The sequence below is a fragment of the Catharus ustulatus genome, chromosome 6, assembly GCF_009819885.2.
Source record: "Catharus ustulatus isolate bCatUst1 chromosome 6, bCatUst1.pri.v2, whole genome shotgun sequence".
NCBI classification, from domain to species: Eukaryota; Metazoa; Chordata; class Aves; order Passeriformes; family Turdidae; genus Catharus; species Catharus ustulatus.
The window spans coordinates 36,546,392-36,571,464 of record NC_046226.1 but is presented as its reverse complement, the minus strand read 5'-3'; the positions used below and the strand labels follow the sequence as shown (position 1 = coordinate 36,571,464).

Sequence of the window (25,073 nt, the reverse complement as noted above, 5' to 3'; positions counted from 1 at the left end):
ACCCCGAAGTTCCCCGCGATCAGCTGATCCCGGCTGACAACGAGGGGAGCGGGCGGAGGGGGAGCGGGTCCTGGCCGGCCCTGCCCTGCTCAGTTCCCCCGGGCGCCCCGACTGCATGGTCGGCCCCTGGGGGAGGAGAACCGGGAGATCCCCCCCGGGCGCCGAAGGGACGGGGGGGAGGAGGAAGCCGCGGCCGGGACCCGAGTCCTTAGTCACCGGGTGCCGGCGGGAGGAAGGGGAAGAAAGGTGGCCGCCGGCTTGTAAACAATAGCCCGGCTCGCAGCCCTCCGTGCCGCGCCGCCTTTGTTCCCGGTTCCCCCGCGGCTCCCGCCCGCTGCCGCCGCTCGGCGGGAGGAACCCGGGGGCTTCCCCCTTCCTGGCCGGCCGGCGCCGTGCCAGGCGCAGCCCCAGGTAGGTGCGGGCGCGGGGGGAGGCGCCGGCCGGCACCGCCGTTACGTAACCGCGGGCGGGTCGCGGGGTCCGACTGCAGCCCCTGCAGGCGGACGAGCCACAAGTGCGGCCGCGCGCGGGGCAGCGCTCGCCCGGGGCCGCGGGACTGGCGGGGAGAGGGAGCGTCATCCCGGAGCGAGAGGGACTCCGGACTGGCTGCGAGCAGGGGAGGCGGCCCCGAGGCAGCGGTCGAGACAAAGGCGGCGGCGGGGTGCGCAGGCTGCCCTCGGCAGGCGCTGGTCTCAGGGCTTTGCTCTGGCAACTTGGGGTGTAGAGGGAGAGGGAAAAAAATCCGTCGTCTGTCAGCCTGATCGCGGTAGCGATCGTCTTCCAGTGTTACTAGAAGGAGCGCACAAAGAGAACGGATTTTTGTTTATCTGGCGAAGCACATCAGGAAATTCCCAGCAAATAAATACTGTGAACTCTCTGAAGGAGGAGCTTAGCTGTGGAGTGAAAGCAGAGAATTTTCTAGTCTTGACACGGTCCTTTTGTGTGTATGTGCGTACATGTATATGCACTTGTGCCTTTCTGATGCCTTTTTTGTCTTTGTGTCACCAGCCGTCTCTGTTCTCAGCTTCAGGGAAACACTTGCTGTATCTGCTGAAGTACACCAGGCTGGGGTATTTTTCTCATCACTGAAAGTACGTTAAACAGCTAAGCAGAGAAAGAATGTACACACCAGCATTTGGGTACAATAATACATGAGACCAGCCACGTTGTCTAAGTTTATTTTGGAGAAAGAAAACCTCATTAGCACTTAACATTTCTTGTGAGGCAGGTCAGTATATTAATCTTACAGAACATTCATTAATTATGTAAAATTAAGTACAGACAACATTCCTCTTATGTTTCTTTCTTTTGTGAAAATACTAAATTTGGAACTGACTTTTACACATATCATTGTTTGCAACAGAAACAGGAGGGAAAAACATTGCTTTAAAGAAATCTGAAGATGAGTGCCCACACGCAAACTGCAGAGAAAGGACAGAACACGACACTCCTGTGCCAGGAAAGCTATGTTTGCAGTGGGACAGATGAAGCAATCTTTGAGTGTGATGAGTGCAGGAGCCTGCAGTGCCAGCGTTGTGAAGAAGAGCTGCATCAGCCAGAAAGGTTGCGGAACCATGAGCGGACCCGTATAAGACCCGGTCATGTCCCGTACTGTGACTCCTGCAAAGGTGCCAATGGGAACATAATGCATGCCAGTATGACGGGATCAAGGCAGATAGCAGCAGTGAGGTGTCAGGTGTGCAAAATCAACCTCTGTGTGGAGTGTCAGAAGAGAACACATGCTGGGGGGAACAGAAGGAAGCACCCTGTCACCGTGTACCATGCTGGCAAAGCCCAAGAACAGGAAGAGGAGGAGGGAATGGACGAAGAGACCAAGAGAAGGAAGATGACAGAGAAAGTTGTGAGTTTCCTCTTGGTGGATGAAACTGAGGAGATTCAGGTAAGAACTGTTGTGGTTTGTTGTGAACAGGCAAGGTCCTTTTGTTTCTTTCTTAATCTAACAGGCTACTGTGATGCATGATTGATACTTGAAGTTTAATTGGCGGCAATGATAGCTAAATGATGGCCAGTAAAGTACAAGTGCCACTGATCATCTTGGGCTAAAAAGACACAGTGCCTTTGAGTGGCCTTGCTCACGAGTTCCTCAAAAGGTCAAGTTCATTAAAACCTTATGTGTGGCAAGAGCCTCCTCTAAGAGGCTTGGTAAGCAAAGCTGGTGAAAGAGTTGACTGTACTGAGACACATGCAGCTAAGGTAAGAGCTATCTGTGCAGGATGCTGGTCATTCCTGAACAAAATTGAATACATTGTATTGCAGTTGGTGTCCTGCAAATGGGAGTGCTGGCAGACAATTTCCTGCTGTATGACTAGGAGAGGGCACTGTACCTAGTAGTGCTAATGCAAGACTACAGCCCATTGCTACCATTTAGCACCAGTAAATCCATCTGATTTTTAGGAGTAGAACAAAATAGAAGTAAGTGTCCAAAGTATTCTATCCACGTCGTACAGGCACCATGGTTAAACTATATTGCTTGTCACAGATATTATTATATGTTAGCCTTTTGTTGAAAGAGGGGGAAATTGCCATTGGGATAGGATTGCTGATAAAAATGATAGGAACTAGTTGACTAGGAACAGCCTCCCTAGAGGCACTATTTTAGAAAGTCTAGCATTCAATATATGAAGTTATAGAACTCTCCTGTTGGCCTTACATTTAGTAAGCATTTTAGAAGGCAAAATGTGAAAGCCACAGAGCATATTAATTACACAACTAAAAAGTGAAGTTTGTTTTCTGACTTTCAGTTTGCATTCCTTATATTAAACCTCATTCAGGAGGCACTGGAAGAAAATGTGTAGTCACCTGGAGACTCAGTATCATGTTGCACTAATTTAGCATACTCATGCTACCATAATTGAAAATAATTGTGATTATATTCTTATTTTTGATAGTTCTTTGTATCCATCATAGTAACAGTTTATGTGCTGGTCATGCATCACAAGGAAATGTGACTTAAATATCTCATATCTATTCTATACTATAGAAGTGTGTGTACATACATAGATATGTATGTACGCAGTAATTATACAATAATATAGAATAGTTTCAAGATACTTGGGTCATATTTTTGTCAGTTCAGGTTGCTGATTGCTAAACTGTCATGGCTTTTGAAGAGGAAAGGGAGGAAAGGATGGCAGTCCTTATAGTGCGCTGACATAGAACACACCCTAGGCAGGATAGCAGTGACTGTAAACTGAGTGCTTGAGTTTCAGGTTTGTAGAAGTCTTAAGTTTGTATGTCTTCAAGCCCTAAACACACACTTACTTCCTTGTAATGTGTGACAGATGCAACTCTTACTTAAAGATACCGACTTTTCAATAATTCTTCTGTGGCCACCAGAACAAGCTCTGAAATGCCTTGTAACAAGGCTGTCCTGCAAAGCTACTCACAAACGGTGTCTGTGTGTGGTTGTACTGGTTTAAGTTATATTTATACTCATGAATCTGTAAGCCTTATTGAGGTAGACCTTTGGCTGCCTCCTGCAAGCAAGTGCATTCGCTATTTAAATGTCATGGGCAATAAGGCCAACTTCCTTATTGGGACAGCAGTGGTCCTTTATCAGATCTAGCAATTTGGTCAGAGCAGGGTTGGTTTGAAAAAAGCTCTCCAAAAATGATCTTATTTCACTATCAAGATGTTGAATCAGAGCTCTTCCATCTGGAGTGATCTTCTCTTCCTCACAGCTGAATACATATGTGACATCTCACAACCAGTATCAAAGCAATTTGAGAGAGATTTCAATTAAATTATTTTCTGACAGCTGGAGTTTAAAGAGTGCTTGCTATTATAGTGATAATTCTGCTAGTGAGCATGAGGACCTTTATTTAGAAAGGCTTGTCAGATGCCACAGAAGATGTCTTCAGAGCTAAATAGTCATCTTTTGCTCTTAATAATACTGAGGAACCACTTCAGCTATAGGAAAGTGATCATCAGTCTTTTATATTGTGCTTGTCATTACTTGGGGAGAAATCATTAGAATGTTCTTTATTTCAACCAATTTTTGTCCAAAAATGCCAAAATATTAGTAACTTGAAATATGGAGATTCAGAGTTCAAGAGTGTGTGGCTTTTTAAGTTTGAGCAGACAGGATAAGAATTTAACAGAATTATGTAGTTCAGCTATTTTTAACTGTTTAGTGACCTTTGGAACTTGAAAATTGTGTTGGTTGGGAAATAGGAGAGGAAACTGCTGATTTGCTATTAGTGCTAGATTCTGCCATAGCAATGTTAAAAGCTACAAGATTACAAGTGGTAAAAGCTACACCACCCCACCACCATCTCCCCCCTCAATTAGATGGAACTAGTTATGCTGCTGAAGCAGCAGATGATGGATCAAGATAATCACTGATGTTTACAAACATCTAACTTGAAAGTGGATCAATGAGATGGGGACATAGGGCCAAAAGATTTGGTTTTTAGTTTCCTTTGGAACCTGGAGTTGTTAAGCTCAAGTGGCTATGCTTCATTCACTGTTCCTGTTGGCTTCTTGGAGGTGGTAGCTCTGAAACTGAAGAATATTTATAGCGTGTAAGCAAATGACTGATCTAGTTCTAGATCCAGAAGCAAAGTGGATTAATCCATAAGGAGCTGTGCCTGAGCAAATTGGTTCAGAGGAGAGGTAGAAACTCTCAGTTTGGGCTCAGCACTACAGAGATAGAGCTAGGTTAATTCTGAGATCTGCATAATTGTCTTTGTGCCGTGTTGCACAGATGTGCTGGCCTGCTCAAAGCTTTTTGTGCTTTGCAGGCATAGCATAAGCTCAGAAAGCTGAGGACTTCTTGTGCTTGTTCAAATCCATGTAGACAGAAAAGGTCCCACTGTTTGTTTGTAGAAAACCAATGGCAGCTGAAGTTGGTATCTGTGAAATAAAAGCTTCTCTGTGATGTTCATCATAGCAGCACTATATCTGAGCACCTCAAAAAGAGGTTGGCTATCTCATGTTGAAAAAAAGTTGTTAAGGGTTAAATCCAAGTTCGCACTGTAAGTCTGTGGAAGAATGGAGCTGTCTCACACCACACAGTGCAATGCTTTGCAACTCTTGTGAGCTAGTCCTCAGGCATCCTGACCCACATGATGAATTTTTTCTTCCTTCTTCCAGGACTTGTTGTCCCTCATAAGACTTCACTGACTTCTATCAGAGAACAAACCTTGACTGTTTTACAAGCTGGCATCACCTCACCTGTAGTTTAGGCCCAATTTCTAGGCTTTCTTTCTCAAACTGTTATGTAGTTTCACTTTACACAGTATTAAACTTTTGGCCTTACCTATTACGTAGCTAAAGCTGTGGCTTTAATCAAATTGTTCTTCATAACTGCATCTGTTTGTTAACTGGCTCTGACACCGTCTATCTTCCTTGGTCATCTGAGAATGATGTGGGGATTACTTCCTCAGTCAATTGCTTTGGTCATGTCACTCTTCACATCTTCCACTCACACTGCTCTCTTAACATCTTCCACATCTCTTTGCCTTGTTAGACTCAAACTGTGTGCCTTTTTTTTTTGTATGTGTAAGTCCTTCAACTGAATCTCCTGATCTGCTCTGCCAAGATGTCAGCTTTCCTTTCTTATCTCTTGACTTCCTGGATTGTCAAACAAGCATCATTGTGTTATCACTAGTGTTGCCCCTTGCACACAGGAGGCACTTCCCATGAGACATCACGGAATCAATTAATTGGGTTTTTAAAATTGGTATTTGTGTATCCATTGAGGAAAACACAGTGAAATAAAATATGTCTCAGGTTGCGATACTTGTTTCAAATCTTGAAGCTAACTGTCCCATGAACTTTTCCACTCACCTGGATCTGTCTTTGTCTCTTGTACTTATATTGATGCAGTTTCTGGAACAGTTTCCATTTTTGCTTTGCCTTTATGCAACACGCTTGCAAAAAAGAACTCTTTAGCATAAAGCAGAGTTATGCATCCATTGTACACTGAACTTTATTTACTATTACTTTTGAGGCAGGGCTGAATGCTTAACAATGCATAACAACAGCTTGGTATTTTTATCTTGGGGAACAGATGGGAGTTGGGAGTTCTTGCCACAAGATCAGAACTTGGTTGTAGTGGCACTAATGGCTTCTATGATAACACTTTGTCCAAAGCCCTAATTAAGGACTTGGCACATATGCTTAATAGAATAGAAAAAGTCTTTCATTGACCCCAGAAGATAGAGGACATGCTTGGTTATTAATAATCTGCCTTAGAGTTTGCTCATCTTTGACCAGAAACTAGCTCTGTCAAAAGAAATTACCCAATCTGTGGATTGCAAAGAAAAGTAAAAGGTACTGACTTTGTAGTCTGACTTACTGAGGAGACTAGAAGAGAAATTTTCCTCTAGCTAATCACAAAAAATTTCCCCAGCTGTGTAATTTTATAAGGAAAAAGGAGCATACATTTATTGCTATGTCTCCCCTGAGATACCCATATGAGCTCCCTTTCTTCTGTTTGCACAGTCTTTTTTTTTTTTGTTCCAATAGATACCTCAACTTCCTAACTATAGCCCCATGCCTTGAGGCTTTTTCTATTCCTTCTAGCCGGTCTAAACACCTAAAGGAGTAAGGTCTTCACCTCAGCAAATATGAGCATCATCTATGTAATGCTTTGCAGTTAAGATAATGCAAAAGGACCCATAGCCATTATTTAATTTCAAACCATTTTGTACAATTATTAAATAACCAGTCACTAACAGCATTAATAGTCCATGTGTCCTCCTCTGTCCCCTCCTGTTAAAAAGTTACACACACATAATGATGACTATGCAGGGTTGCTAGCTGCTTTGCTTTTCTCACTCCTGCTGTAAACCTGATGGAAATACTGTGATTTTTCCTTATTATCTGGATAAAGTCTAGAGATGAGAGAATGGAGTCTATAGGAATGGTTTTCCTTGTCGAGTATTCTTGGTCAGCTAATGGGAGCTAAATTATGTGTTCTTTTATGAAAGAAGGTCATGATCTCTTAAGTCTGACTTGCATTTGTCTAGCAAATATTGCAGTAAATTTCTGGGAAATTTAGTCCATATCCTGTAAAGTAAGGAGTCACAGCTAGTATATTTGTCATGGATATAAAGAAGGAATTAAAAATGTTGAAGGATCTGAATTTATTAGGCTGGTGTGATCTGTTGGATCAGGATATGTAATTTCTGTCCCTTGATGCTGTTGATGTGCTATAGAGAAGTTTTCCTCCTCTTTGTGCTTTAGAGAAGTTTTCTTGCTGAAGTATTTTTGGGAGTTTACTGTCCTACACTCTAGGAATTTTTCTCTTATTACTTTGTTATTTTTCAGTATTCCTCCCATCTCAGTCTGTTATCAGTTCACCTAAATTTAAGTGCACTGTTTTTCTGTCCTTGGAATAAAGTAGTAGAGAAACTACTCAGCAATTGCCTTTAGGAGTGTTCCTTCTTCCACTGGACATATACCAGACTATTTTAAAGAGTATTTTTAGAAGGTAGGAGAGAGAGCCATCCATTTAACAAACACACAGTCTCTGGCTGACTCTTAGCAAATTTTTAACATAACCACTTACAAATAGTGCTTTTCCCTGGAACCAGTCTTGCACCTTCTTCATAGTGCTGTGCATTAATTAAAGTCAAATACTTTGCTTCTTTCTTGTTTCTTTTGTCCATCTGTTGACATGAGTGCTGGTGTGGAAGGAAGAGACATTTGTGGATCTCAATGAAAATTTATTTTGGGGCAAAAGTAAGGAATTTCCAGTTGCATTTTTAATAGCCTGCTGCAATTGAGTTGCTGGGTTAAGGCAATTACACTTACTTGCATTCATGCACTGCCTTTTCAGGAGTGATTGTGAGGAGCCCTGCAGAGATGTGAATTTTGGTGGTGGTACTTTACTGTGGTAGAGCTTATTCTTCTCAGGTTGGTCTTACTGGCTGTAGTTAAAGGAAGAAATTAGCTTTATAGATTTCTCTCTTATTTTCAATGTGCACTGAAATTGTGATTTAATGATCTAAAGGTAGGACCTGGGGCTTTAGATATGCACTGAAATACCTTTTTGTGAATCTACTTCTAAATAGGAGCTCAGTTTTTTAGAGTTAAAACACAGATTTAGAAGCAGTGTGTTTAAGAACTGGTCTGCACTTAGCTGGTCAGACCTGAGAGGTCTGTTCTGTTTCCAGGTTTAGTAATTCATATGATACTGTCTTTAAGATCAATTACCTAATGCTGTCTCAGTTTTGTTTCAGAAGTTCAGGACAGCTCAAAAGGTTTGCAGATCTTCTTTTAGCTTGCTTTGCCATTTCTCTTTCTGATTTAAGGTGTTTGAGTTCTTCTAAGCATTATGTTTTTAAAATATTTTCTGAACTGTGAACAGCATTACTTGTATTGCCAGTGTTTAAGTAATGCTTTAAGGTACTTTTTTTCCACTTGATTGTTTTGATTGCTTGTACTGATTTGTCTCAGATGTTTGTAATTTTATGCTGGTATACATTTGGATGTGCTGTTATAAATCTTATAGTTCACATTTCCATTCATTGAGAAAGGTGTTAAATTTATATTATTCTTATTGACTTAGTTGTTATGTGTCAGAAGATACTGTTGTGTGCTGGTTGTCTAATGATAGACTTAAGTTGGAAAAGAACTTTGAGATCATCAAGTCCAACCATTAACTCAGCACTGCCAAATCAACCACTAAACTGTCCCTCAGCACCACATCTACAGGTCTTTTAATGGTAAAGATGTAAATAGTAACCTACACGTTGGGGATGGCAACTCCACCACTTCCCTGGGCTGCCTGTTCCCATGCCTGGCAACCCTTCATTCAAAAATTTAGTTATTTATATGATTTCTTCTTGATTGCAAAAAATATAGTTTTGTTATTAAAAATAACTCTTTTAAAACCAGGTCAAGCAATATGTAAGACTTCAAAACACAACACAAGTACCAACATAGGTCAACATGACAGTGTAAGACTAGCAAATGAAGGCGCTCTGATGAATACTATGCCAAGCATTCTTGATTTTTGTTTTGAGCTATTGTGCGCTGTGGCACAGCTCTGGCTTTGTGCATCACTTCCATGAATATTAGCAAGCCCTAAAGGGTTCATAAAGAGTCTTAAAAGGAGAAGACTGTGGTGAAAATGTCTGATTCTCTTAATGTGTTTGTTTTGCTGGAGGCAGATCTAAAGTTGTATGAGTACAGGTTATTGGAAACTCTGTTCTATCTTATAGATTTTTGTTCCTAGGCTTTTAAACACTTTTTTCTTTTAATAATATTGTTACCAAGAAATTAATAGGCAGGAATGTAATTTTAGCAGTTTTTGTTTCTTAAGAGTTCTCTTGTTTAGCAGTTCTTGTTTCATTTTAGCAGTTCTGTTTCTAAACAATTCTACTTTTCTTAGGGCTCAGATTTAGAAAACTTGTTATGTTAGGTACAAAAGGATTCCAAGCATAGGTGATAAAAATACTTCAGTTCTAAATGTCCTCCATCACAGCATACTATGAGTTTTTGTGCCATCCTTATAGAGGACTTTAGCTGTCAAGTTCTCTGTTTTTTCCCATTGAAGACCTTCACCTCCAGTTCAGCTGAACTTGGGTGAAGGGACTGCATGAGAAACTGGATGACAGCTGCTAAAAGCAACATAGTTAATACTATAAAAGAAAGCTAACCAGGATTCTAACATGATGCAGTAAAAACTGTTCTTTTTAGAAGAGAGTCTCTTAAGAGCTATAACAAAAGTGTGAATGAGTTTCTGATACTAGAAATGGCAAAATCAAGAAGGGGCTGAAGAGATGACTTTTGTCTTGGTTTAGATGTACTGTTTTCATCCTTAATTTACATTGCTGTGCAACGTAAGGAAGGTTTCATATTTACCCTCTGCTGTGAACATCAGAGATCTGGAGCTCTTGGGCAATACGGAAGTGGACACAGTTATGGAAACGTGAACCCTTTGCACGTGCAACAGAAGGTGGTACCATACCAGTTTGTTTTAGAGATGAGAAGCAAAATGTAGAAGTGAGGATTAGCACTTTGACACTTACTACACCCACTCTGACTTCAAATGTCTTAAGGAAACTTGCTCAAGGGAAGTAAATTTGACTACTGATAAGGGGATTGTTGTGATGGTTCTTTGAGAGTATCATTCCTATACTCAGTGTTGGTAAAAGTCAGCTAGTGCCCAAGAGCAAGGAACACCCAGTGACATACAAGCATATTCACCTTCAAAGGAAAGGGCTTCTTTTGGTCACTTTGGCTTTGTTTTGGTTTTGTTGCTTCATGCCCCACATGGAATTTATTGTAAGGATGTTGCAGCATCCAAAATTATGAATAAGTTTCAAAAAGGAGGATAGGTCTACTGGTTCTCTACCAACTGTGAGCGTTTAAGTGCAACCACTGCTCAAGAAGTTCTCAGTCATCTGACTTCAGAGCTCTGGTAAAATGTGCTAGGAAACATTGACTCATTTAGTATCTTAAGTTCTTCCTCATTCATTACCAAGTCCTGTGAGACATAAACATTGGACTAGCTAGACTTTGGTGCATTCTTTTGCTCCTGGGTAACTTGCTTGTTCGAATCACTCCTGAGTTCTGTCCTGAAAGGAGATCTGCAAAAGCCTAGAAGGGGATAACTTAAAAGGGAATAACTTTGGGTATGTGATTTGATATTCAGTGTAACTTCGAGTTGACTCCTGTCTCTTAATGGTGGGAATATATCTCAGAGTTACCCTTATTCCTATGGTCCCTTCTGTCCTTTGTGTCTTCTGGTATGGCCTCTGACTCAGCCCGTTCCACAAACTCTCCCAAACTGCTACCAAAATAATAACTAGTGCTAGCTAAAATATCTTAGTCATTAGTTGCCCTGCCAGTACTTAAGCTGATGTTTGAAAACTGGTATTTTTTTGTGTTGTTCAGGGAGTACATAACTATTGACTCTGGCAAAAAGGACCTGTCACCTTTTTGGTGAGAGGTTTGGGAAGTAAAAGTTAAAAACACAACATTTTGAAGAAGACATTATCATATTCCCTTTTGCTTACATATACATAACATTTTCATATCGTCAGATGTGTGAATGTTTTTAGTAGCTATTCCATGAACCAAGAACTTCTTTCATCCAGAGAGACATCTTAAGAGACACTAAGCAAAACTGCATCTATCATCTAAGCTACCTTCCTGATGATAAGTTAATAATCACAGCTACCAAGAAAGCAGACCCTTTCTTGTGCACCTGTAATTTCAGAGCATCTTGATGTTCTCTCAGGAAAGATTCTGTTGAAAGTATTTTGATGTCTCTTGTTTCCTGTTTTCTTCTACACTTTGAGGCTGCCTTGAAGAGTTTGAGTCTGAGATACTACTGCAAGCCCACAGCCCGCAGGTTTTCTTTGGGAATACTGTTTCCAGCCAAAATCTGGCACATTGACTATTTTTAAAGTTTTTGGTACATGGGCTGATTTTTGTTTTCCTTCAGAGTCTAGGTGATGCTGATAGATTTGACCAAAGTAAATGGGCTTGGCTGAGCCTTAAACTAATTTGCTGATCAAAGAATAAATTTGTTCAAAGAAACCATTTATTACCTCATTGCCTTTCTGGTTGATAGATTTTGAGATCTTCCAAGTGTAGTCTCAGCATGAAAATAGCTAAGTGCTTCCAGAAGTTAAGAGGCACGTGATAGAGGATGGAATCCCTGCTCTTTTCAGTTAATGGGGATTCCTTGAGGAGGGAATTGGGATGAAGAAAGTGAATTTAATCTTTCTCAAAAAGTGCTTTGGTCATATTCTTCCCTGTCATATAATATATGGCTAAAACCGGTTGGAAGACAAAAAAGTAACGACTAAACAAATGAATGAAGCATGAAACCTATGAAAGCCAAAGATCTCTTCTGCACAAAGATCAGGGCAGGCTCTTGTACAGAGCCCCATTTCACTGCTTGTTTATATGCTCCAGTTGCTCCAGTATCTGACCAGGAAATGCCCTGTTCTTCAGCCTAGACAGCATGATGCTTGCCACTTAAACTATGTAAAGCCAAAGAGAAGTTGTCTGTACTTCTTTTTGTTTTGTATGTTTCATTTTCTTGATGAAAGTACAACGCAGTAAATTATGAAATGAATCATTGAGGTAGTTGTGGCACTTCTGTGAGAGCCAGTTTGACCTGCTTCAAGCACCTGACTCCAGTGCACAGCTTTGCTGCTTCTTCTCTGTTCCCACTTTCCAGCTGAAGGATTAATTAGCTGGAGAGCAGTGGGAACAGGACAGTCTTTGTCTGAGAACCCCTGGCTGTGGATAGATGCACCACGAGTGCATGGCAGAGATTTTTCTACCTAAACAGGTGCTCAGCCTCTGTGGATGAGACAAGTTAAAATAGTAAAAGCAATCCCCTCTTTCACGCCTGAATTTGCATGCTTGCCAGGAGACCAATGCTACTGAGAAGGTCTGCCATTCTCCAGGTAGCTGTTCTGACAGATTTGGAAGTACTGTTGTGCTCCCTTTTCTGAGAGGGCTGTCTAAGAGAATGGGGTGAGGTACTAGAGAGTTCACTAGATATATAATCACAGTGAGGCATCACTTCCAAAACAGCTACATAATGGAACAACATAAATCTCATCAATATGTACATTTTACAAAACTGCATTCTAGTATTTTGCTTTGTACTTCATGGTGCTTCAGAAACTCATGATGAAATCTGAAGAGGAGGTAATCACTACTTTTAATCTTGTGAATCCTGAAACCAGCTGTGTTTTCAGTGTTGTCTACTCCAATTACGTAGGTACAATAATTTTCTCTTTTTGTTTTGGAAGGTAAGGAATGAAGAAGACTTTATTAAGAAACTGGACTGCAGTCCTGACCAGCACCTAAAGGTAGTGTCCATCTTTGGGAACACAGGGGATGGCAAGTCTCACACCCTTAACCACACTTTCTTCTATGGCCGGGAAGTCTTCAAGACATCTCCTGCCCAGGAGTCTTGCACAGTTGGAGTTTGGGCGGCCTATGACCCTGTCCGCAAAGTGGTGGTCATTGATACAGAGGGCCTCCTGGGGGCCACTGTGAACCTGAGCCAGAGAACACGGCTGCTGCTGAAGGTCCTGGCCATCTCTGACCTGGTCATCTACCGTACTCGTGCTGACAGGCTCCACAACGACCTCTTCAAATTCCTTGGTGATGCCTCGGAGGCTTATTTAAAACACTTCACCAAGGAGCTAAAAGCCACCACAGCCCGCTGTGGCCTAGATGTTCCTCTCTCAACTTTGGGTCCAGGTGTCATCATCTTTCATGAGACTGTGTACACCAAGCTACTGGGCTCTGGTGAGTAGGCAATTCCTATTACAACGTGATAAACACTGTCTGTAAACTATCTGGTTGCATTGAATATTCAGCATTCTTTACTACCATGTAAAAATGTGATTTGGGTTTTGCTCTCACTGGTTTCAGTCTGGGAACCAGGCTGTGGAACTAGAAGAGCATTCCCTCATGGTGATCTGACTATTCCAAATCAACTAGAATAATCCTCTTAGCCAGGTGAACATCAGCAATGAATAGTCATGAGTTCTGCCAGGCACAGGAGGGGTCATCATACAAGTTCATGAGTATGGGTGATACAGCAGATGAAGGTGAAAACTGATGTGAGTTGACCCTGGGTGGATGCTGGCACCCACCGAAGCTGCTCTATCCCTCCCCGCTACAAGTGGACAGGAGAGAGAAAATATAATGAAAAGTTCATCAGTTAGAAAGTGAGATAAGGTCTGGGAGAGATCACTCTTCAAATACCATCATGGGCAAAATTGACTTGACTTGGGGATATTAGTTGAATTTATTACTGACAAAATCGGAGCAGGGTAGTGAGAAGTAAAATAAATCTTAAAAGCAGCTTTCCCTCATCCCTACTTCCCAACTCTACCTGCTCCCCTGCCAACCATGCAGGGAGACAGGGAATGGGGGTTATGGTCAGTTCATCACACATTGTTCCTGCTGCTGCTCAGGGAGAGGAGTCTTCCCCTGCTTCAGTGTGGGGTCCCTCCCACAGGAGACAGTTCTCCATAAACTTCTCTGACATGAGTCTATCCCATGGGCAACAGCAGCTGTTTGTGAACGTCTAGGAGCTGTCTCTCGTGTAATGAATACCTCAGAAGTCCTGGCTGACCCACGTTCTCATTTTGACTTTTCTAAACAGTGAGGTTTTTAACTAGTAGAAGAACTTGATATTCTTTCTGGTTATTATTGGAGTAACTTCTTAATAACTTTTATCTATAAGGCAGATCCTTTCCTTATATACCAATTTGCTGATTAGCAATTCAGCCTTTCATGAAGTTGTTGACATTTGCTGTTTCATCAGTTCAGTCTTTTGTGACCCATGAGGACACTTTGCACCTGTATGCAAAGTCAGGGTCATTAAAAAAATTAATTTTATGGTCACTTCTGATCACAATAGGAATAGAAAAGAAACTTCTTAGAATATGGACATGCAGAAATCTGTAACCATCTGTCTCAATGGATACTTGAGATGAGTGTGTTTGTGTAGTTTTAGGACAGGGAAGATGGGGCCTGCCTTATTCTGAAATGTACAGCAGGCACTTGGAAGCAGGCAGGAGAATGTGGTTGGCTCTGTGGAGTCTGACCTGATGTGGCCAGTTCTGAAGTGCTTTGCCAGGTACAAATTGTTGATAAAGGCTTGGTCTTCCTTGCTACAGGGCTGGCATGGAGAACAGGCGGCCCATGTAAGGTTCACGCGTCCTCCACTTATCAGGTGCTAGGAATAGCTATACCAAGTTATGGTCTGGTGAGAAGAGCTAACAAATGTGCTGACATTGTGTTTCCTTGTATTATGTTCTAACTTGCTTCTTAATCTGGATATCTGTGTTTCAAAATCTAGATGTGTCTGGTTTTACCTGAGAAACTTGGTCTTAGAATTTAAAGCTGTGTATCACAAAACAGAGACTGCTTTTGGAAAGTTTGTTTCTTTTCCTTGTTTTAAAATATAATGATAACTGCATTCCAGATGTATCAGAAAACTTTACTAAGAAAAATTAGTATTAAAGTATTGTTTTAAATAATCATTTGTTTTTGAATTTGCTTATATATAGATCATCCTTCTGAGGTTCCTGAGAAGCTCATTCAGGATCGGTTTCGGAAACTAAGCTGTTTTCCTGAGGCTTTCAGCTCAATTCACTACAAGGGAACAAGGACATACAATCCTCCAACAGATTTTTCTGGGCTTAGGCGAGCTGTGGAGCAGCAGCTGGAGAACAATACTACTCGGTCACCTAGACAGCCCGGGGTTATCTACAAAGCACTAAAAGTAAGTGTAGAAGAGTTTGTCACAGTGTTTATTTGTTCCACTGTTGCTATTAACTCAGCTGCAGCTCTTAAAGGCAGAGCACCTGAACCAGTGATGCAGACTTGCATGCAAGTCTTCCATGAGAATGATAATTCTGTCCAAAAGCTGAGGAGGCTGAGTAGTTTTTTTTAACTTCAAAACAAACACTTTAGTAAAGACCATGATCAAGAAAAGTTAGAGCCAAACTGAGCAAGATCATAAAGCTGAGCTGGGAAGTAAAAAGTAACTGATGATATGAGTGACAAGCACTTAATGACAGTGATTTACAGAGACCTTAGAAGTTTTTTTTAAGAAAATTCTTTAAGTTTGCCTCAGCACAAGAGGAGAAAATGCAAGAGACTTTGAGGGAGTTAATAGTTGGCAAAACCTAGCCCTTAGTATAACCCAAGGGCTAGGAGGCAAAAAGGAGGAAGGAGTTGTGCTTGTAGCTAGGGAACAGGATAGGATCAAGCCAAATGATGTATTACTTCAGAGCAAGTGATTTTCTTCGATGGTTCACTTTGCTAGGATGTCAGAGGGATTTTTGGGTTTTTAAATTTGCGGTCATTCCTACAAGTTTCCATGTACCACTGCCTGATTAACATCATATTTTCTTTGGCCTGAAGAGCACAGCTGTCATTGGGGAGGGGCAGGCAGAGCTGGGGCATATCTGCAGAAGGAGGTAGTGTTAGCAGTATTTTCTGGTGTTAGTCACAGCTGTTGGAACAGATAATTCTGGCTGCTCTGCATTAGTGGTAGCTGAAGCACAGAGGGAAGTGTCAGGGTGACACATGTACTCAATACTTTGCATTAGGGAGCAGACAGGCAACATGGGGAAAAACAGTTGGAAAATTAATTTTAGTTTAATTTCTGGGACTTTACTGCAATAATCAAGTAGCCTGGCTTCAGATATAGCTGCTGGTATACTTAGATTCATGACCAGTAGAGTGTTTGCTGTATTCAAATCACTTCTGACTACAAATTAACTTCTTTTGCTTCACCTGCTGTGCACACAAGACTTGCTAGAGGTTTCTGCCCACTTCCTCTAACTTTTGAGTTCACTCAAAAGTATCAGTATGAGTCAAGCTTAAAGGAGAATGTAAAGCAAATTTCCTTGAAATTATGTGAAATAAAATGTTTAAATAGAGAACTTATCTAGGGAAGCTGTGGTGAGAGGTATACACAAGTCTGTATGTAAGTGCAGTCAACCCTTGTTAGACAGCAAAGATGCACCCACTCCACCTACCCCAACCCTGTGAGGCGAGGGGGAGGAAGAGAAAGGCAGGCAGCCACTATATTAACCTCAGCGGTAGGAAGAGTTTCAGCTAGATCTCATGCCTTCAGAGATCTCCATCAAGAAAAACTGTAACCATTTGCTTTGTTCCACTGCTTTTTTTTTTTTCCCTTAACATAGCACCTGAAAGAACTGAAAATGTCGGGTGCCAAGGCTAAGGACTGATTTAATCTGAGAATGGATGTTCCTAGGAAAGGGTACAAATCCCTATGTTTCAGTTTTGCCATTTCACCAGAGAAGAGCAGTTGTTCAAGTAGCTGGAGGAAAACTCAGGGCAGCACCTTCTGAGTCAAAAGGCAAAAAACATGTTCTCATGAACTGTGAGAAATGATTCTGTGAGTTTCTTTTCAGAGGTTTTTAGAATGCAAAGCCCTTTTAGCAAGAACCGTGCTCTTTTGGGCATGGCTTGGATGCACAGAGGTGGATGCAATTTTCTGACACCCATTTCTACTACTTCAAACTAGGGACAAGTTCTACATTCAAACTAGGGACAGGGGGAAAGGAGAGCAGAGGAAGAGTATCTTCCATGCAAGTGCAATATTGTCTTTTTGGTTGGTTTCCTTGATCCAAAAACTCTGTGTTTTGTTTTCCAGGCTAGTAAGACACATTTGTGAGCTATGTACTCTTTCTGCCTCCCCTTCCAGTACAGAAATCCATGCTTTTTCTTGCAAAATGTCTTCATTGCCCTTAATCCCTTTCCAGTTCATTCCTTTTTGTTTGACAGGCTCTAAGTGACCGGTTCAGTGGGGAGATCCCTGATGACCAGATGGCTCACAGCTCTTTCTTTCCAGATGAATATTTCACATGCTCCTCTGTGTGCCTCAGCTGTGGGTAAGTAGATGAGAAATGCTTCTCCATCCTCTCAGAGGATGGTGCTACCCCCACCTGCAGCCAAACAGAATGTAAAGTTTCTGTGACATCTTGACATCTGACAGCATCTATCCTCAGCTTGTACTTCCAGGCAGAATTAGCTTGAAATTCAGCTCTTATGTGAACTGGGCAACCACTATTGCCATATCCCAGCTGGATGCATGGTTTTTGCCCACTATTTTTGTGCATGACTACAAACCTGTGCTGCCCGTATCTTTTCCCAGATGCAAGCAGGGCAGGAAGAAAGGAGTGTCTACATAAATCCCCTGAAATTTCTTATGGTTTTTTCATGACATTTTTATTGCCTAAATAGTATAAACAATCCTAAAGAATGCATCATGGAGTGGGGCTGTATTCAGTGACTAGCTCCGTATTTGATTAGATCTTGGCTTGTAGCTCTCTGGAAAGAGCCCTAAGATTCGGTCTGGAAGGGCAGTAGATGGCAGTCAATGCTCTGAGTCTGGGAGCGCGATGCTGTGGCTGGTTATTCTTTTCTGATGCTGAGCATTTTCTGCAGTGAATGTGATGCTGCTTTGTATGTGAAACAGTTGCTACACCTCCTTCTGAAGAGCCTGCCTTTCAGTACTAAATTATGTCGTTGCTGTATGTACAGTTGTGAAGATGGTTTGAGGGAATATCTATAAAAATGCAATATAGCAGTAAAAAGGAAATCTTGGTGACTTCTGTTCTGTGTCTGAGAGCAGCAACTTATGGGTTGTTCTTGCATACTCAGGTGTGGCTGTAAGAAGAGCATGAACCATGCAAAGGAAGGAGTCCCTCATGAATCCAAAAGTCGATGTAGATATTCTCACCAGTATGATAACAGAGTCTACACTTGCAAGGTGAGCTACAAGGACAAGGTCCAAAGAATGAAAAAGGAAAAGATGACCAAGAAAATGAGGAATATCACAGGCATGTGCCTGTTTTCTTCCTTTTTTTTAATTTTTAATGTCAGAGGTGCTCATAGCCGTGGTGAGAAAAATTGATCCTTATTTCACTTGGCTGTTTGCTTGGAGAGTTCATCACTTCTGTGTGCTATGTGTCATTTTCTAGCTAAATTTTGAAAATGGCTGCTCTTAACCTGGGTGATGTTGACTTCTTATATATTGGATATGGTTGCTCTTATTTGCTTATACCCAGAGCTTAGTACTGGCCAGTTTCTCTAAAGGACCTATGCAGAAGACAGGAAGATTTTTGGCTACAATTATGGTCTTTATTGATGTAGAAATACTTCCCTGATGTTATTATTGACAATAGGTTTGGTTATGCTTTTTTTAAAATGAGTTTTGATGAGTGCTCCTTTGCTGTGGACCTCTGTATGCTAATTATTTGCTTTACATGGCTGAACAGCAGCCAGATGTAGATTTGGATTCCCAATAATGTAGTTTTAATTGAGCCTTTATGTTGTAGGCCTGTTATGAACGAGGAATGGAGGTCAGCGTGGTGCCAAAAACCTCTGCTTCCACAGATTCCCCTTGGCTGGGCCTTGCCAAGTATGCCTGGTCAGGGTGAGTACTGCAGCTGAGATCTCTCTGCTCTCTGTGGTCTTTGTGCTGCCTGGTGCACAGGACTTGCCAGAGGGGTGACCTGTCCTCCTCTTGTGCAGGTATGTGATCGAGTGCCCCAACTGCGGGGTGGTGTATCGCAGCCGGCAGTACTGGTTTGGCAACCAGGACCCTGTGAACACTGTAGTGAGGACAGAAATCGAGCATGTCTGGCCAGGGGTAAGTCTGGTTGCTGGATAGTCTTTGTGTGAGTGTGCAGCCATGCACATGCTAATTTGGTTCTTCTGGATGTCGATGGAGAAAATAGATTGCCTTTCGTTAAGCTGGTCCCTGCTGTTTTGAAAGAACCTTTGCAAGGGCTTTCAGACATCTTTTGGCTATCTTGAAATGGCTAAGTTGCTAACCTACTAGTCTTTTAAAGAAGGGCTGGTAAATCTTTTTCTCCTGCTTGTCCTCCAGTTTAACTGGAGTAATGGCTTGCAGAGCCATCTGCATCTTAAAAAGGTTTCCCTGTTTTTATTCTCAAATGAATATCTGTTTCATTCCAGACTGATGGATTTCTGAAAGACAACAACAATGCAGCCCAGCGTTTGTTGGATGGCATGAATTTCATGGCTCAATCAGTATCTGAACTTAGCCTGGGACCCACAAAAGCTGTGACCTCCTGGTTGACAGACCAGATTGCCCCAGCTTACTGGAGACCTAACTCTCAGATTCTGGTAAGTAGCAGCTGCTGGAGAGAAAGGCTTTGCCTAGCTAAAGCCCTTTTTTCTTACTCTTTAAATAATAAAAGTACTTTGCAGATTCTAAATGCTTCCTGTTTTACTGCAGCAATCCCTACTCCTACAACTTTGGGAAAACTGAAGTGCTCTCTCCTCTTCCTATTCTGGACTTAGCCAGAGAAATTATGAACAGAGCTCAGCCCTGATAAAGAGATGGTTTCTCCTTGCTCTTTGTGACTACTCTCCCAGCAATATCACAGAAAATCCTGGCTTGTATGAACTTGTTTTTCAAAAAGCAGAGAATGGACATCTTCAATCTGGCCACTGCAGTTGATAGTACTATTTTTATAGGTGCAGAGATGAAACTCTGGTTTCATACCAAATGCAAAAAGCTGGTCCAAACAGTTCAACTAGGAAAGGGTTCCCTGTGTCTTGCCAGAAACAGATTCTTCTTCAGTGAAAATTGCCTTCTAAATTCTTTCTCCCCCACAAAGGTTAAATATCTGTCATTCAGCCATGCATGATACGGCTGTGTTTATTTGTGATTGTGAACGAAGGGATCATGGCAATATATTGGCTTAACTACTGTACACCTAATGTTCTAAATCACTTCTCTGGGGTAAAGTAATGGGGCTGATAGCACCCAAGTCTTGTGTGTAACTATTTTTGACAATTTCAGCCATCCTGGGCTTCTGCTCTCTATTTTTCACTTCAGGAAGATCAAATTAACAATTGTTCCTTCTGTGTTGTTTTGATTAGAGTTGTAAGAAGTGCAACACGCCTTTCAAAGATAATGACACAAAGCATCACTGCCGGGCCTGTGGGGAGGGCTTCTGTGATGGCTGTTCTTCCAAGACCCGTCCAGTGCCTGAGCGAGGCTGGGGACCAGCACCAGTGCGCGTGTGTGACAACTGCTATGACAACAGGGGCATCCAGTTAGGTAATCTTGAGTTGATTGTGACAGAACTATCCCTGGGCACTAGCCTGAAATCTTTGTCCCTGATTTCTGGATTACAACCGTTCCCAGTGGGTGTAGACAGTGTTCATACTGGGTTTCCAAACAGTTTTTATTAAGGAAACTGAAGAGCTCAGTGCTCTTTGGAAGAAAGATGATCCTACCAGATACCTGAACTGCCAACAAAATTATATTCTAATTGTACCTTTACTTGGTTTTCCTAGCAATTGCTGATGGTCTAGTGCTAACATCAGAGTAGGGGTGCTTATGTAACTGCAGACTATATATTTTGTCTATTATTGCTAAAATGAACACTCTACAATCCAAAATCGTGGATGGGGAACATAAAGGCTAAGGAGAGATTCCAACCTGCCTTTTGGGTTTGCTGCTGGATTTGTTAATGTAAACTAACTGAAACTTGGCAGAAAGGATGGTGGACTTAGGTTTTGAGCCCTTCATTCTTGTGTCATGCAGATGTGGCTGAACTGCCTTCAGATGAGGAAGGGGGGACACTTATTGCCAGGAAGGTGGGGGAAGCTGTGCAAAACACACTTGGAGCAGTGGTGACAGCCATGGACATTCCCTTAGGTGAGTTCTGTTCTGTTCTGATGGGGTTTTTTTGGTCTAAAGGCATTTTTCTTTTCAAAGAGCAAAACTTGTTATTAAATTTCAAGAGTTTGTGTGACAGGCTGGCACCTCTGCTATGATACCGCTGCTGGTTGAGTGTTCTACAGCCCTCTGGATCTTTTCTGCTTGATGTTTCCTCTTGGTTTTCAGCACATTGTTTCTGCAGATCACACTTTCTCTTTTCACCCTATTATGCAAAGCTGTGCACCAAGTTGTGAGTAATTCATGTTCCCCTGATGGATTCACTGCAGTGACCTGCCATTTGGAGTTCCCTAAAGATTGGCAAAATAGGAAGCATTTTATCAGGTTTGGTTTTCTTTCAGAGATGCTGAGTGCCTTTTAAGTGTGTTCATGGATATTGCTGGTACTTCTTGGTACTTCTGAGGGGAGGGCTGAGAATTTGAAGCTGTCCAGGTTGGTAATGATGAGGAAGTCATTAGTAGTTCTGATCTTTAATAGTGAGCTTAGTGCAGGGAACCTCTGCTGCTCTTACATGTGCTGGGTGGGTGGCAGTTTAGGTATGTCAGCAAACATTTCACATTTGAACCTTCTCTTGCTGGACCTGACTTCTACTCATTATGCAGATCATTGTTCAGCTGCTTTGTCTACAGCATGTCTGGCCTTCACCTTTGTAGGTGTTTGCTTTCTGAGTCAATGAAGGGCAGAATAAATCCCTTTCTCAGTTCAGACAGTACATGCATTTCTGAATATTTGGTTTGGTGACTCAGTGTTTTTTTTGGCCACAGTTGAAACTGAGGGTAGGGAAAAGCAAGTGTCTTAACCTCTATAAGTAACGCAAGATGCCACTATTAGAAGAGACACAGTTTACTCTTTCAAGAGAAGCAGAATGTGGGAGAATGGTAGAATGCCTTAAATGACTACTCATTGCACTGAAGGATTCTGTCAGTAGGCCACCTCCCCCTTAATGGCAGTGTGTAAGTGCCTCCACAGAAGTACATTCTTGACATGCTCATATTCATGCATTATTTTGTTCTCCCTCTTTCTCATCCCCCCACCTCACTTCATCCTTAGGTCTAGTAAAAGACGCTGCCCGACCTGCGTACTGGGTACCAGATCATGAAATCCTGCACTGCCACAATTGCCGGAAAGAATTCAGTATCAAACTCTCCAAACACCACTGTCGGGCCTGTGGCCAGGGATTCTGTGACGAGTGCTCACACGACCGCAGAGCGGTTCCCTCTCGTGGATGGGATCACCCAGTCCGAGTTTGCTTTAACTGCAATAAAAAGCCTGGTGACCTTTAACCCCAGGCTGCTCTCCAGATCTTTGCAATTTCTTATGTTCTCAGGGTTAAAATGAAAATATATGGTCTCCCTTTCACCTTCTAACCTGTTGCAGCCAGAGTGCATGTCTCCAGTTTCTGGCTTCCTCTCGTGTTGTATCCATCTTCGAACACTGGGAATGAGCTTACATTCAGCCTCTAGATTTTAAGTTCAAATTAAATGAGAAAGGGAGGGAGCTCCCTTGTAAATGAGCAAACCAAAATCTAGTGTATTTTATTCCAAGAAAAAAAATACTATATATATATATATCAACTATGTATAATTTAGTATATTAAGAATATGGTTGAATAATGAAGCTTTGAGTATTCCTAGTTCAAGTGATGGATGGTGGTGTTCCTTACTGTATTGGATCAGAATTATGGCCTTCTAATTCTTCTTTTGGAATGTCTTGCTGATCGTGATGTCCTATGAGGAAGGTTTGGACTCTGTGCTGCCAGGAATCTCCGGTGTTGATATATGAATTATACCTGGTAAGTTGGTAGTTCAACCAACTCTGCATCTGGAGGTGCTGCCCTTCTGGCCATGGAAGATTAAACCCAGATTTATTAGCAAGTTTGTTTGAACTGTGATATGAGTAATGGTCTTGCAGCGCAAGAGGTATCAAGTTAACACAGACTCCCTGGAAGAGACTGGTAGAGCTCTGAAAGGTAAAGCAAATCCTAATGGCACTAGGCAAAGCATTCTGATTTTGCCATTTCAACTTCAATACCAGATCAAAAGGTAGCAGGGTTTTTCTCTCCCTGATAATGTTTTCATGTACTCAGGTTTTCTTCAAGTTTCTCTGCAAGATCATTGCAGTCAAAAGTTTTGTCCAGAGCAGAAGAGAACAAGTTTTGTAGGCAATTCTGAGATATGAAGTTTGAGTTGTTTGGGTTGTGATGACTTTCCTTTTCCCCCACTTTTTAAGTGATCCTGTAGTTTCTGAAACCTCTGTGTTCTCAGATACGGTTGCATAGAAACTGCACAGATTTGACTTACTTTCTTCTAATAGTATGAACTTACAAATCAACCTGGAAAATGGGAACCTTTCTTCTTTGCTTCTTGCAACTGGCACTCATTGGACTTCATCCTATTATGAAAGGACTGCAGTGAATTCACTGATTTTAGTATGAAAAGCACCACTTAACCTAACTTATACTGTCATGTACTGTGGATTTGTGGTTCCACTAATAAGAAGAGACCATTGTGGATTAAACTGCCTAAAATTCTCCCTTCTTGGCTTACACAGACAAGAATTATTTCACCACGTGAGAGTTGCCTCCTCTTGGAGTGGCTGGAGTTTAATGCAGTGTCCTGGAACTGTGGTATTTTTTCCCCAGCTTATCAAATGTGCTCTTGTGTAGATGAGTGCCCAACACCCTGTTTTAAGACTGTATTATTAAATTAACTGCTATAAAGAACTTTTATCTTCTGAACAAGCGTACTGACTTTCCTTGCAACAAGCAGTTCTCACTTTGTCTCTGAAAGAACATGCTCACAAAGTGTTTGTCCCTTCACTACTACATCCAGCCTACACAAGGAAGTAGACTTAGAAGATGTTTCCGGACACCTTCGGTACTGGCCAAGTTTACTGCGGACTGTCTTATGTTTTTGTAAGCAAAAGTCTGCCATAAACTGACAGTTGTCCAAGTAAGGGCATGAGTAGGTAGAAGTCCTCTCTTAAAAGACATTCTGTACATCTAGAATAATTCTGTGCTTCAAAGTATTCTTTATTTTTTTAATGAGTGAGCAATGTGTTCTTGGTTTGTAGGCTGTGCCCTGTGTGCTGTTTATGCATGTAGCTTTACTACCATGTTAATGCACAAAGAGAAAGCAGCCATGACATTCCTTGTATAAAATCTCTGGCATCTGTTTCAACAACTTGTCTGATTTTTTTTCCTTGTCAAAGCAAGAACTACTACTCAATCAAAAGGAAAATGTTGTCTAAACATTTTTAATATATATGTGTCTTAGTAACTTAGCAACCTGTCAGTATGAGTGCCTTCTTGATAGATTATCTTGGACCTGAATCTTCTATAATGATTTTCTACAAAGCAAAGTCTTACATGGTGCTTGAACTGCAGCAGGCTTGGTGTTACTCTTTCTGGAGAATGCTGAGAAGTGTATTTGGGATCTTCATCTTCCAAAATGAAAAAAAAAAAAGATCTAAGGTTTAAGTTCTCTGCTGTTTCCTGTACAGAATAGTGCTTATTTTTTCTGGTACTGTTTGGTGCTGTGAGTACACAGTATAGAATATGGTTATTAAATGACTTAACTGATAGATAGATGTTAGCAGAGCCCAATGCTATTCAGTGTTAACACATTATGATTTAATAAACAAAAGAGCCCTGAGAGATGTCTGTGGACAGAAAGCTTTACAGAAAACATACATGAAGGAAATGGAACTCCTGGGGAAAAAAAATCCCTAAAGCAACATGGGAGCATGTTGTGTTTGGGGTGGGGCTGCCAATAGAAACCTGTAAGAGTTCTATTCCTGAACTATTAGGAAAAATGCTTTGTGTCATGGGTAGCACCATAACACAAAGTTTTTG

General features: G+C 41.6%; 1 protein-coding gene across 2 annotated transcripts; it reads left to right on the top strand.

Moving 5' to 3' along the window:
* Positions 1-24,402, top strand: ZFYVE1 (zinc finger FYVE-type containing 1). 2 transcript variants are annotated; one of them, XM_033063687.2, is made up of 13 exons: positions 1-411; positions 1,025-1,228; positions 1,364-1,900; positions 12,753-13,257; positions 15,033-15,247; positions 17,284-17,390; positions 18,163-18,271; positions 18,840-18,937; positions 19,036-19,153; positions 19,483-19,653; positions 20,416-20,596; positions 21,086-21,199; positions 22,271-24,402. In XM_033063687.2, exons 3-13 carry the CDS (start codon positions 1,403-1,405, stop codon positions 22,501-22,503), a joined length of 2,349 nt encoding a protein of 782 aa, XP_032919578.1. In that variant the 5' UTR covers positions 1-411; positions 1,025-1,228; positions 1,364-1,402; the 3' UTR covers positions 22,504-24,402. The 2 variants fall into 2 exon arrangements, with proteins under 2 accessions (XP_032919578.1, XP_032919577.1); XM_033063686.2 differs by having other exon boundaries at positions 1,009-1,228.
* Positions 24,403-25,073: the final 671 nt, after the last annotated feature.

Excerpts from the sequence above, each read along its gene's own strand:
- ZFYVE1 (XM_033063687.2), top strand. The coding sequence starts at position 1,403 with ATGAGTGCCCACACGCAAACTGCAGAGAAAGGACAGAACACGACACTC. Across the intron at positions 18,938-19,035 it reads GCCAAGTATGCCTGGTCAGG|GTATGTGATCGAGTGCCCCA; the intron begins GTGAGTACTGCA and ends CCTCTTGTGCAG. Across the intron at positions 19,654-20,415 it reads GACCTAACTCTCAGATTCTG|AGTTGTAAGAAGTGCAACAC; the intron begins GTAAGTAGCAGC and ends TGTTTTGATTAG.